Below are 14,625 nucleotides of genomic sequence, written 5' to 3' on the forward strand. Positions count from 1 at the left end.
CTGTCACTACTGCTCATCTAAGACGAGAAAAACAGGTGATTTGAGTATTTTTAAATTATATGTTTAGAAGTCAGAATGAAGTCACCTCTGTATGAAAGTCATTTAGTAATTACAGCTTCCAAAACAAGTCACGGATTAGATTTTATATCCTTTCAGTGGTTAAGATAGCTAACTGACAGATGTGAGGAGCCAATAATCCTTTCTTAAATTTAATCGTTGCAAATATTCAGGCTTTTTGTTACCGTGTAGATAAACAAACAGAACTTGTTCACAGCTGGATGAACAGATAAACAGCATCTGGATGTTGCAGGCTATAAAAACAGAACAAAACGTTCTGTTTTTAGGCATTGTTTTATTATCCCAATATGCTATTTGTTTCCATGTTATAGTTAATTAATAAACTCTGTAAAATCCAACATGATGGTGCTTTGCTCCTCTAAACAAGACAAGACATCCCGACAACACAGTTGGTGGAGTTTTGGTGCACTTCAGTGTGGATTCAGCCTCATGGCGGCCATAAAGCGAAGCTGAGAGACGACATGACATGAAACACAATGACTGCCATCTTATTCAAAGGCTCTCATGTTAAAGACAGAAAGTTAAATCAGCTGAGCCTCTGACAGCCTGCGAAGCACACACACCTGTCCCTGTAAATATGTCCATCATTCAGCTCAGATGACTCCACTGATGCCAATGCAAACCTTTTTCTTTTCACTAAATAAGCATTTCTATTAGGCCACCGAGATTTAGCATGCCAGGTTGGTAAATATATTTATGATTTATTAATGTGGAAGGTGGAATATTTATCTGCTTCCTCTCTGTGTTGCTCCCACATCTATGTCATTTTATTAAACTGGTATTTTTCCTCATTCTGCATCTTTCTCATCTCATTGATGATCAATCCCAGCTCCCAGCTGGAGCATGCTCAGATCCCCACCTGCAGGGCAGCCCTGCAGGTCTCCAACATCCAAGTCTACACCGAAAAGCTTTCTTCATTTTTTAATAAACTAAAACCGCACACACAACCTGCTTCCCTGTCTGAAGCAGTGAAATGAAATGCACCAAAAGTCTCATTCGTTTAATAAACCCAGTAACCTTGTCTAGAGGAGCCAGACGTGTTGGACCGCACACTGTTTAAAGTTTCATCGTGTGTGCACAGATGAACTAAAACACACAAACAAACAAAATGCGGCCACTCCGGCACCTTTAGAGAAACCTTTGCTCTAACGCACATTATTTAACAACTTATGATTCAGACTTTACAGGCTGATAAAACACATTTAATTACAGCTTATAAGGACTGACTCAAATCCTAATCTGACAGGCCGACTTACTGAAACCTTCCCCATTACTGCGTTATAGGAGCCTTCTTGCTCTCAGCTTCCAGCTCTGTGTCATTGTCCTCTGCAGAGCCCGACTCTTCATCTGGCTTCTCTCCACTCAGTCGCTGTTTGAAGTAGTTGTTTAGCCGCTCCAGGATGTCGATGGAGTGGTTGATGAGCAGAGCAAGCCAGGCCAGACCAAAAAAGATCCAGGAGGCCATGAGGACGCTGTACCAGTCTGCGTATACTTTGTCCGGATTGCTGTCTGAGAGGCACAACAAGAAAGAATTGAGTTTTCACAAAGGAAACATCAACTTATAAGATACCAGTGGGCAGCTGTGCTTCACCTGCCACAAAATCTCCGAAACCGATGGTGCTGAGGGTGATGAAGCAGTAGTAGATAGCCTGGGAGTAAGTCCAGCCCTCGTTCAGCTGGAACACAATCATGGGCACAACGAAGAAGAGAACCGATCCACAGATGTAAGACACCAGGTGCACGAAGAATCGTGTGCATTTCTGCAGTCAGTGAAGGAAAAAGGTGACATTAGAATATTTCCCTCCACGACCGATCCTAAACATTAGCAGAGATGATCAACGTACCTTTCGCCCGCTCTTTCCTTCAAGGAAATCTGAGATGTTCCTCTCCAGAGCAAGTATGTACTTTCCCACTCTGTTGAGCACCACCACGTTGAGGGGGATGCCAAAGAGCGCGAAAAACACACAAAAGATCTGACCGGTTGTAGAGCTGGGGCTCATGTTTCCATAACCTGCAAGACTATAAGCTGTTAGAGTCTCATGTGCAGCGGCAGAGAAATGAAAAAACTGCAAACCTGTCTGACGACAGAAAATTCCCTGGATTCTGTTCAGAGAAGATCATATTATACCTTATTATATCATCAGTCATATTAGTCAAAGCCCTGTATTAGTCAGCTTTAAAATTCTCAAAGTCATTTGGGCATGTCAGACATAGTTTGTATTTAGGACTTGCGAGTCAACATGACCATAAAAAAAGGTTTTTCTTGCCAAGCCAAAAAAATTTACCACATTGTACACTGTAAAAATGTAAAATGAGTTTTTTTTGTTGCATTATTTCAATCTTTTTCCTGTGAAAAAGTAAAAACTGTGAAATCATGACATTTCTATTTTACTTAAATAATCACAATACGGTAATAACACATATTCAAATTGATCATGACTTTACAAAAATGTTATTTTGAATGAAATAGTTCAACCTTTCAAATTAAACATTAAGAATCTCTTCTTTTTCTGTAAATATATTTACATTGTTATGTAGTAAACATAGTTTTGGTACTGGAGCACCCAGGTGACTGTATTTATAAGCGTTCATTAAACATAAAAAAGAAATAACCTAAGAAGATCCAATGCAAATGTAATAATATGGGATATATTCATTATATTTAGAAATTTTATGATCATAGTTTGTTTATATTCCCATCTGGAATTATGCAGTTTTCCCAAAAGTTTCCTTTTTTGCCATTTTTCCATTTAAACTCAGCTTGTTTTCAAACCAGTTCACAGCCCAGCCCATTAAGAATTTCTAACACATTTTAATCATCTTTTGGACAGCTGTAGCTCAGAAAGAAGAGCAGTTGTCTCTAAATCAGAAGGTTGGGAGATCGATTTGAGGCTTCCCCAGACTACATGCTGGAGTGTCCTCAGGCACGACAATACCTCAAGGACTACTCATCTACCCTGTGGAGTCCCTCTAGGCTCAATTCTTGGCCCAGTTCAATTTTTGTAGCATTCTTTTTTGCTTCGTATGTTGTTGTTTTGTTTTTTTTCAAATTTGGAATCTCTTTTTTCTCATTTATGCAAATGATACAAAAATTAAATTAAAAAAAAAAAAAAATTAATTTAAAAAGAAATTAGCCAATTTCTGATTCAGTTGATGGACCATCACAACACTTTTAGGTCCTGGTCTACCATTTGGTAGAGGTAAATTTGCAGTGACTTTGATGGATTTCTTTCAGACTGTGGAAATAAACCTGCCTGAGTATCTCTACCAATAACTTGGGTATATAAAACCTAAACTAAGTGTTTTTATATAACAGTATCAAATTTAAACCATGTCACTGTTATAACATTATTAACTTTTAAAAAATATTTAAACCATTTGCTAAAAACATTTAAAAACACATTCTGTTTATTCTTGTCCATAACAAATGGAAAACACAGAGAAACTATTTTTTTTCTGACCTTTTGGTTAGTGTGAACATTAAAGGGTTAAAGACGTCAAAGACGAGATTTATTTTACTATTTAAAAAACAACAAAAAGAACTCATGATACTTTTCCTCTTGACATGATGCCTTACAATTATTTGTAAAACCTAATATTATAAATCTCAGCATAAAAACAGACATGACAAAGGCTTCACCATGAAATGCTTTAATTTTTCTGTAATTAATTAATTGTAATTACAGCGTTAATTAAGCATTTAATCTGCTAAGTCTCCTTTTCGTGAAAATGAATTTTTAATTCTGATTCTTAAACTAAACAGTTTGAGTGAGTCTGACTTAAAACTGTCAAGTTGAACGAGCCTAATATCTGAACTTAAATAAACTTAATTCAATCAGTAGTTACTGAATAAATCAATGAATTTAAGTTGGTTTGACAGTTCTCTTTTTACAGTGACTGCAGAGCGGTCTGCTGATCAGATCCTCCTCGTGGTTCCAAAATCCAGACACAAAACCAGACGTAACTCCGGAAACCTTTAAATCCAGATCTGAAACAACTTTATTCTCTGGGTTTTAATGCAGCACAAGAATAATTTGATCTGTTTGCCTTTTAATTTCTTTTAGCATATTGAAATCTTCTAATTTTCTTTTTCAAGTCTTTTATTGTCATTTCATGAGCAGAATGAGTGGAAGACTGTTGTGTATTTATATGTGCAGCATTTTTATTTGTACAGAACATTAAATGTTTGAATTTAATGGGCCGTATAAATCAAACTGATTGGATTTTGACTATTTCTTATCAGCGTCTGGATGTAAATCAGATACAGAAATATACACCATTTAGAGGTTGTGGTGACTTCACCATGACAGACATTTGCATCATATTTTACTGTCGGCATGTTTGGCACACCTCCTAAACAAAATGAGCATGTTTTGTTGCACTTTGTTGTTTTGACCAATCTGAACAGACAGCCGCCTTTGGATAGGAAAATTATGAAGAGAAAGAAGCTAAAAAACTCGATTGTTTCTGCAACACAGTTTCCAGGATTTAGGCCAGAAGTCCGAAACATCAACTAAACAAAGAGACGGTTAGCAGCTGTCCCACCAAATAAACAGTTTAGAGCCACAAAACCTGTTGAAAGTACTGTTGGGTTTTTATGTGTCACGACAAAGCAAAAGTTCCAAACCTTTGCACCGTCAGAGTTCATATATCTACACAACAGCTCTACCGGCTTAATCCTGTTAATCCAGGGAGTTCTCTTTTCTTGCCTGGTGCAGCTCAGGATGGGGGACTGGATCCAGGGCTCAATTCGGTTTCTCTCTTAGTTCAGCTATTTATTATGAATGGTCCTGAACTGATGTGTCTGTAAAGAGTCCTGAGATGACACTGTTGTGAAGTGGCGCTATACAAATAAAGTTGAATTAAATCCAGTCAACATCCCCATTTCTTCATGAGTTATTGGGTCTGCTGGAGCTGCATGAGTTTGCTGAGTGGATTTGTTTCTGTTTTAATGGCCTTTACTCAGAATGCCTCTAACTGCAGTCCAGTCTGAGAATAGATGCTCCAGTACTGTAATGAATTATTATTATGTATATTCTTCATCTGTGAACAGCAGTAGTTGACAGTATGTTTGCACTATTCACCTTCTCATAGAAGTTGTAAAATGGCTTTTTAAAGTCATCTTCAGCTCAGTATTTTCCAGCAAATGTTGTGAGTTTGTTCTGTCAACGTCTTTCAGTGTTACATGATGGAGCTGCTTGCTAAAGTTTTTGGAACAAATCAAACATACGGGTAAGGTAACATTGCTGGCAGTAAATGTAAATAAATCTGTCCTGCAGGATTACACTATACTATCTTCCACATCCCTGGTTTAGGCATTAAAAATCTAAAGAAGCTATCAAGTATTTCATCTGTCAGATGAGATCTTCCATCAGACTGTCCCCAGATTGCTTCATTAGGAGCTGCTCAACCTGTAGACACCTTCCCGTCTGAAATGCTTATAAAAACTGACATGATGTGTGTTTTATTAATGCAACCTGATTGCTAACCTATGGTGGTGACTACGGTCGCAGCGAACACCGCCGAGCTGGTAAATTTCCAGAAGCCGTTTGTGGTTTGGTTGCTTTTCAGACTGAGACCTGCCTTCGATGCTTGTTGAACAACCTGAAAGACAAGAAATAAACTATAATAAATCTTATCAATTCCTGGGATTTTCCTTGATTCCTGTGATGATTACATCTCATGGACTTGGGACAGACTTTATGACTCACATAAAGTCTAGTACACATCGATCCACATCTTTCAGGGTTATTGGAACATCTTAGAGTTATTCTGGTCAATGAATTACAGCTGTCAGCATGACTCAGAGAAACACCTCCTCAGTACTGAGCTCAGAGTTCAGCACCAATGTGAGAACGACACACATAAAATACGAGATATTGTTGTAAATCTAGAGTTTATCAGTTGGAATGTCGTGTTTTCTGATCATGTTTTCCATTTTTAGACTCCGTGCTTTGTTCTCATAAAATGCACATCAGAGAAGTTTTTTCACACAGTTTCAGAGTATTTCCTGCTTTATGGTCGGCATTTTACATTCAGACTTGCAACGTGTGTTTTTCTACAATAAATGTCCGACTTTAAACAGATCCAAGCTGAGGATCCTGGAGTCAGACCAGGGCTGAACACATGTAGGCAAAGCAGAACGTGCAGCTCAGAAAGGCTGGACGAGCCATTTGCATGGAAGGAGCCGAGTCTGTGACATAAGAGCTGAACAGGAGCTCAAGTAGGATTCAAACTTATTACACGATATTTTAAAAGTTCCTGTTGTCCCCTCTGGTTTGGCTTTTCCAAAACAACCCATCTTGTTTGGATGAGTCATCAGATCAGGGACATTTCTGGGGTGTTTAAAGCTTCCCGTCACCTTCTGAACTTTCGTCCCACAGCTGTGTATTACGTCATTTATTTATGAGGATTCAGATAAAGTAATAGAACTGCTGAGTAAATGTTTGACATAGTTTTTCCTCTTCTGTAAATTAAAACATAATTATATCAGCATCCAGTTTTACAAGCATCAATCACATGTTAACCAATGAGAGCCAAGTGTGACATATACCATGTTAAACAGCTTTTGGGACATTTTGCATCATTTTAAGGTAAAAATTTTGCTCAAACTCAAATCTTATCCTCAACAGATAACAGAAAGCAGAAGATTAAGCTATAGGAATGCTTACATATCTCATAATTAATGGTAAATATTCCTAAAAAACATGCTACGTGCTGCTCAGAGGCGGTGGTTAGCACTGAAGCCTCACAGCAAGAAAGCTGCTGGTTCGAGCCTCGGCGGGAGGGGGGGGGGGGTTGCATGTTCTCCCTGTGAATGTGTGGCTTTCCTGCAAGTACTTCCCCACCACCGTAAAAAGACATGCATGTTCGGTTGATCAAATTCTCCCTAGGCATGAATGTTGGTTGTCCCTCTGTGATGCACCGGCGACCCGTCCAGGGTGTACCCTGCCTCCCGCCTGATGATCGCTGGGATACACTCCAGCTTCCCCACTACCTGAATTTGACTGAGACGCATAGAAAATAAATTAAATGTTGATTTTTTATTTTCCTTTTACATTTTGTTAAAAGGACAAATAAAGACCTTCTATTTTATAAAATGGGGATTTTCTCACCATCTTTTCATGGTTGGGGTTGTAAAGGGTTGAGGCTGTTGCTAAACTCATTAACTTTGCATGAAGGACAGCCGCTCTGATGGTGTGGAAATATGCTTAATGTTCAGCTTATGATAATAACACATTATAAAAACACAGTGTGGAGGAAAATCCACTTGTTGACCTGAACAAAATAAATACACAGATATGCTGTAGTACTGGTATAAGTGCTCCTCACATGCTGGTGCTGGGACTCGGGGGTTGAAGGGTTGTATCTGGGTCTCTGTTACCGATTTAACTCTTTAAATGCAGTTTTGGTGATGAGTTTATGAATTTGTTTACTTTATTCTAAATATTTCTGGATTTTATCTGTTTATCACTAAATTTATTGCCCTATTAGGATGTAGACAGAGTCAAAGTAATACATGTTTTTCATGTTTTATGTGGTAAAGAAGTGACACCTTCTTGTTTAACGGGTCTTTTTCATCATAATACATCAGTTTTGTTCTGCAGGTCTACCATACACACGAGTTAAATACAGCCTGAGGACCGATGGATCACAGCAGTCCAGCTTTGGACGTTATCTATAAATCATTCAGGCATCCATCCATGTTATTCCAACGCTGGGTAGTGGGGGGTCTGGAGCCTATCTCAGCAGACTGGTTGCCAGTCCATTGCACAGTCAACAAACAGACAAAAACCAGTTGCTCCTTACATTCACCGGTAGACCAGCACATGCAGGAGGAGAACATGAATGCTTACTGGGGGATAAAGAGGACACAGAACATTACTTTTTTTTTAAAAAACAAAAACCAGTAAAGATTTATATCTGATCAAGAGATGCTTTTCACCAACGTTGGTAAAAAAAAAAACTTATAAGACAAAAGAGAAAAAGCAACAAGCAGCAATCAGACATCAATGCATCTTCAGCTTCACACAAGCTGCTTTCACACCATCAACATGGTCTTCTGGATAAAATAAATAAATGTCAACTTAAACCTGACTTTTCCGAAATTTCCTTTCATTTTCCTTCCCCAGTAAGACCCAATCCCACTGACACTCCTTTCTACCACCAAGTTATTTCTACAGTGTTAAGAATCAACTTTGCAGCCACAGAAAGGAGAATCCTGCCACTCAGACTAGTGGGAAAGATCTTCATTCACATCTCACTCCATAATGGAACATTTAATACAACCTACGACTAGACCTTCTCAACTTCAGGTTGGGCTTTTCTTCCTTTGCGCCATTTTTCAGGTCAGTCTGCTAGTCTTGTATTTGAAGATTCCAGGTTTGTGTTCAGGTAATATTCTCATCTTAATTCATGTTTATTTAGCCGGTTATATGTCCATGTTGCATGTTTATTTAGCTGCTTCTATCCTCTGATGTATCCTGCAGACTTTACTTCCTGCTCCTCGGCTGCTGAAAACCACACCTGCTCCTTCTCCTGACGTCAGCTCCCTCCCTGGTTTTCTTTGCTCGTTGCCAGATCCTCGTCTGCTCCGTCCTGCTTTGGCTTTGTACCACCAGATCTTTCCTTATCAGTGGGTTTGTAGTTTCATTTAGATTTAGTTCATAGTCTTTATCCTGCCATTGCAGCGACGTTAGTTTGTTTATATGAATCCGAGCTGCACAAATCCACTTCCTCTTGTCTCTTAGTCATGTATTTGCAACTTTCCTTCTTGTTTCTGAGCACAAAAGTCGCCTAGAAAAGTTTTTTTTCTTCATTTTATATCATATTAATAAACTTAGCTTATTGTGTCTGCAAGAAATGTCTGCAGATTATCAACATTATTGATCTTATAGCACACTTACCGACCCAGAAAACACATTAAGGATAGAATTATCATTTAATAAAATACTATTTGTATAGTTTCATAATATACTAATTTAGATATAATCAAAAGATGTGATCAGTTTATCCTGCACTGCTGACTTTTGGATATCATTTAGACTTTTTATTTTAATCTGATTTGGTGCCCTGTCAGACATGTGAAGGAGCGTAAAACCTGGTGAAAATGGCCTGTTTTTGGGTTAGAATATTTTCCTCTACAAGTAATTTTATCCTCCGTTTCTGTGCCTTACCTGAGCCACATCCTCCAGAACTTCCTGGTTCAGACAGCTGTACGATGTGAACAGCCTCTTTTTGTTCTGCAGTAACTGACTGAGGTCCTTCTTTCCCAGATCTCCTTCCAGCTTCCAGAAAACCACGCCGCCGATCAGCACATAGGTTACATAAACCAGGCCAAGGATGAGGATGGATGGCACTCGCACCAAATTAAACATTTCTTTGACGCCCATGTTGGCCTGAAGGAGATCCGTCTGAGAGGGCTGATGGTTTACCTGCTCAGCTTCTCCTGTGGCATTGCAGGCAAATCAACATGTGCTACTGTTTCAATCACTTCAGTGGCCTGACATGCAAATCTCCAGGAGCAAAATAACACGAGGAAGAAACGGCTGTGTGGGTGGGACTGTGACCAGGTCAAACTTTTGGATTTATGGATATAATAAGCATCAAAATCTGGATGTATTTACATATATAAAAAAAAAACAAGTTTAATTCATTTTTCAGCTTTTTGAACAAACCAAAGCAGCATGAGGATGAGATCCACCCTGCTTTTTCCAGCCGACATCACCATCTTGATTAATGTGTTTGGCTCTCCGTGCTTAATTCACCAGGTTTCCCATCAGCACACGAGCACGGATGTGGACTCACGCACATGTGACTTTACACAAAAAGAAATACATGTGTTTGGTCATCTACTCATGAAGGTGGGAATTAACAGAACACAAACAGAAGAAGAGAAAACATCGACTGATTACAATCAATAGCTGGTAAAGCTGACGAAGAAAACCCCCAAAAGACGCAAATCTGATTAAAGACTTTGGCTTAACTGAGGTAGAATAGAAAATATAAACTTATTTTACTATTAAAGCATCACAGAGTGAATATACACATGTAAAAACTTTTTCCTAACAAGCAAATCGCTGCTACATTTTTTCATTATAAACAAAATGTACAGAAAACCCCTGATGCTCCATTCTGCAGGTAAAGCAAGCTAGTATAGACCACTGGCAGACTTTCAGTCCATGATCAGATCTTAGATATGTCTTCTAATTTACATGAGGACACCTCCTCCACCACCTCCTCCGCCTCCTCCTCCTCCTGTTTCTTAAAGCCTGGATGAGTCAGAACAACCACGTTCTCCATGATTCTGGCTCCCATGTTGAGAATAAGAGCGAGCCAAGCCAGAGCGAAGATGATCCAAATGCCCGCGAGGCTGCGGTACAGAGAGATGTACTCCTTTCCTGGGTCCGTCCCTTCAAGGAGAAACATGTCAGTGCGAGTTGGGGGAATTTGTGCCAACTCAAAGCAAACATTAAAGTTGTTGTACATCGATGCAAATGGAATTCATTCTAGCTTGACAGATGTGACCTCTGCGACCTTTCCACCACATCATTAGTCATCTGTACTCACCCACAACGTAATCCCCAAAACCAATGGTGCTGAGGGTAATGAAGGCGAAGTAGAAGCCCTCTCCGAACGTCCAGCCTTCAACGTAACTGAAGAGCAGAGGAGGGATGACCAGGAAGAGGAGGCTGCCGCTGATGAAGAATAAACTCACCGCCACAGCTTCAACTGCTCGCTAGAACAACAGAGCAGGTTGTTCATTCAGGTTCCATCTTTATTTACCAGCCGGGAATGGCAGCACTCGCTAAGACATACCTTATGTGGAACAACTGCCACCATCCCCCTCTCTAGTCGACCCAGGTGGATGGTCAGACACTTGCCCAGTTGTTTTAGGAAAGCCAGGTTCAGTGGGATCCCACACAGGGCGTAAAACACACAAAACACTTGACCAGACATGGTGCTCGGGGAGAGGTTACCGTATCCTAAGAATCAGACACGGGGGAGCTTATTACAGCAGCACATGCTAGCAGAAGCAGACACCTGAAATGCTCACATCCCATATGCTCACCTATAGTTGTGACTACAGTGCCTGCGAAGAAGAAAGAGCTACTAAAATCCCAGTTACTGGGGTTTGTGGAGTTGCCTGAAGGGTTAACTCCCTTTTCCCAGGCAACTAAGATCACCTGCAGAAACACACAGGCAGGGAAGAGTTGCAATTAGGTCAAATGCGTGTTTAAAACAGGTTTTGTCTGCAGAAACCTGGATGAATGACACAGTTACTGATTTTTATCAGGCCAGTTACTGTAACACCATTTATTAGAGCATGTTTGGCCCGATAATAAAATTGATTCTCAGTTCCCACCAAATATTTACTCAATGAATTACTGGTAATTACACACAACTCTGACCAGTTGTCACTACAATGTCATAAATTAAACCATTTGATCTTGAAAACATCTAAATGTATTAGTTTTAAAAAGAAGGAGTAACTTTTAAAGGGAACCTTGACAAACTTTTCCAAAGCAGGTCCATCCAGGCAGGTGTAGTTCGCCAAGAAGTGGAGCTTCTCCAGCTGGAAGTGGTTCCGGTTGTTGCTCTCAGCTTCTCGCTCCAGTATCTGGAAGATGATGGCCCCAACCAGCAGGTAGGTGAAATGGGCCAGGATCAAAAGTGCCGTCCAGTTCACGTTGACTCGAACCGAGCGAAACTTCGCCATCAACCTCACGCAGAACCAGAAGGGCCAAAGAAAAGTGGGACTTTTCAGAAAATATGAGGAGTGAGAATTCTGGCCAGATGGAAGGATCTCAGGAAGAATTCTCCAAAGATAATGTTCATCACTCCAATCTGTCGCATGTTTCTTTGGAAATGAGGAAAGAAAACGGTGAAAAGTGGGAGAACGGCAAGTTTTTATCCTAAAGCGACGGAGGCAGAAGCAGGACGATCGATGTTTAGTAAAGCCGTACCAGTGGGAACGTTCCCTCTCTGATTGGTCAGGGCAACATACATGTTGATTTAAGGGTTGCCTTGGGAACAACCAACACCTCTCCTCCATTAGCGCAACATCTGGACACGCTTTCTACTGTTTCCACTAAAAAGGAAGCAGTGGCAGCATCTTGTCAGCAGAACAAAAGTTAATGTTTTACCTCCGAGCGCCTGCAGCTGTGAAGCGCTGATGCCTTTTCTGAGACTTTCCTCAGGTTCTGCATAATGGAGCTGTTCATTTTTGTTTATTTTCTCCAAATGGGAAGCTTGTCAAAAAAATGTAGTGCAGTTAGAAACAAATGACTGGAATCCTGGAGCAGCAGTTAAACTGTCAAACGATGTAAACTGTGTTTGTTTCATGTATCAATGCATTCGTCACTCTGCATGTTTCCACACAGTCAGGAGCCAAAAGTGTGTATGGACACATGAGAGGAAGGCAGTGGCACTTTGAGGGCCGTTTAATAATGAGCCATAAACCAAAGAGCCGACAGAGAGAACCTGATGCATGGTAAACATGTCTGTTGTGTGTTATTACAGAAGTGTTGGCTCCGGTAGCAACATCTTCCATCTCTGATAAATTCTGTTCCAGGCATAAAATGGAAATATTTATATTTGGTTTGATCTGATTTGGTGTGAACTCCATGCAGGGCAGATTAGACCAGGGGTGCCCAAGTCCAGTCCTCGAGTCCTCTACCATCCTGCAATCTTTAGATGCAACCCCTGTCCAGCACAGCTGAGTCAAAGAGCTGAATTCCTCTTCTGCATGTCATCCAGCTCTGCAGAGGCCTGCTAACGAGACACTTATTTGATTCAGGTGTTTTGGAGAAGGGTTGCACCTAAAAACAGCAGGATGGTAGATCTCCAGGACCGGACTTGGGCACCCCTGGTTTAGACTCTGTTCCTGTTTGGCGACATTCACACTGCACACAGAAGTGACTCCAATCAGACTTTTTGGTGCTTATATGACACATATCTGATCTTTTTAATCACAACACAAATCCATTTTTTTTAATCCATCCCAGGCCATGTTTAAATCCAAAACATATCCGAATCTTTACGAAGCAAACAATCCTGCTGGATTTCATCCAACCTTTACATGATTGAAGTGACTGAAGTGATTGTAAGTGATGCAGATGGTTTGCTTTAATAGTTTTTATGTATACATATAGTATGTGCCTAATATTTCTGCTTTGTCTTAAAGTTGTTAACTTGAGATTTATAGCAAAATGCATTATGTTGACTTTAGTGTGAAGGCATTGTTGTAGGTTTCGTTTCCTGTTCCTTTTTCAGGTAAATTAAAGCGCCTGTGCTTAAACGCAGAGACGAGAAGGAAGGTTAGAATGTGACGTTCTTATGTTGGCTAAACTCATTGTTGGGTGAAAGTTTGTCGTTTATTATTATTAAGCGTCTAGCTGGAAGGCGAACAGGTATGAAGGTTGAGTGAATTAAAATTGTTTGATCATTTGAATGCATATATTTTTGTGTATAATGCCTTTAGCAAGCAAACGAGCTAATGCTAATAAGCTAAAGATGAAACATGGTTGCCTGTGAGGTGAATTATTTTCATGTTTTATTTTACTTTCAGCTCTTACCGTGTGTCTGCGGTTTCCCTGTAATAAATAAGTTGGAATATCCCAACATAGAACTTCAGTCATCGTCTAAAATCCGTCTGGAATGCTACAGCGATACGTATAAAGCCATAGACCTTATGAAGGGATGGACGTAGCCTCCGTGACGTCACCAGGAGGTTTCTGATGAGCTGAATTGAAGCTTGGTGGGCGGTTCCTACCATCACCATCTTGGCAGTGTCATGCGCGTTGTCTCGCACGGAAAATACAAATATGGGCAAAGAGGTGGAGCTGAGAGGGGGGCTGTGGATGATTGACATCGAGTGAACTCCGAGCTGCCTGTAGCTAAGAGCTAACCGAGCTAACCCGGAGATAACAGGAGCTAACCAGCTAACAGAGCTAAGCAGGCTAAAGCTAAGTCACGTTGTTAACCGGCTAAAAACCGCGGTTGTTCTACGTTCATCTGACTTGAAGCGGGAGATCGGACACCTGCCAATCAAAAGGACACGCCCCTAAATATGCCGAACTTCCAGATTAAATTACTTTTAAACGGGCGAGTTAGAAAAAAAAATTCACTCCCCCCACAGCTGTCATGAAGGTAAACCTGACCTATTAAACCTAAAAAGGATTTTTGAACCAGGTTGTAAACATGTTTATTTCTGCTGTAAACATGTTTATTTTTGCTGTGAAGTTGGTCTTTTTAACATGGGAGTCTATGGGGATTTGCTCCGTTTTGGAGCACCTAGTGGATGAAGGGGGAACTGCAGTTTTATGCACTTCTGTACAGGCTTCTCTTTTAACCGCTGGAGGTTGCCACTTGGAAGCAGTCAGAATATTGTCAGATTGAATTTAAACAAAGCACAGAACAATGTTATATTTTGCCTGATTGTATAAGTGATGCACACGCTAACAAGCACAGCATCCACCGTCATAAACACAGCACTGCATGGGATGTCATGTCTTCTTCTGCACATACGAGTCACTTCAGGTTAAA

General features: G+C 40.3%; 2 protein-coding genes across 2 annotated transcripts; both read right to left on the minus strand.

Moving 5' to 3' along the window:
• Positions 1 to 1,348: 1,348 nt before the first annotated feature.
• LOC306772732 (potassium channel subfamily K member 17-like) lies at positions 1,349 to 9,470 on the minus strand (the record flags this gene model as incomplete). Its single annotated transcript, XM_079262334.1, has 5 exons — positions 1,349 to 1,587; positions 1,670 to 1,838; positions 1,923 to 2,089; positions 5,568 to 5,682; positions 9,255 to 9,470. 5 exons carry the CDS (start codon positions 9,468 to 9,470, stop codon positions 1,349 to 1,351), a joined length of 906 nt encoding a protein of 301 aa, XP_079118460.1.
• A 793-nt stretch (positions 9,471 to 10,263) lies between these two features.
• Positions 10,264 to 11,797, minus strand: LOC306772817 (potassium channel, subfamily K, member 16-like; the record flags this gene model as incomplete). Its single annotated transcript, XM_079262448.1, has 5 exons — positions 10,264 to 10,490; positions 10,648 to 10,816; positions 10,897 to 11,063; positions 11,150 to 11,264; positions 11,585 to 11,797. 5 exons carry the CDS (start codon positions 11,795 to 11,797, stop codon positions 10,264 to 10,266), a joined length of 891 nt encoding a protein of 296 aa, XP_079118574.1.
• Between the last annotated feature and the right edge of the window lie 2,828 nt (positions 11,798 to 14,625).

This window comes from Telmatherina bonti, assembly GCF_933228915.1.
Source record: "Telmatherina bonti genome assembly, chromosome: 22".
NCBI lineage: Eukaryota > Metazoa > Chordata > Actinopteri > Atheriniformes > Telmatherinidae > Telmatherina > Telmatherina bonti.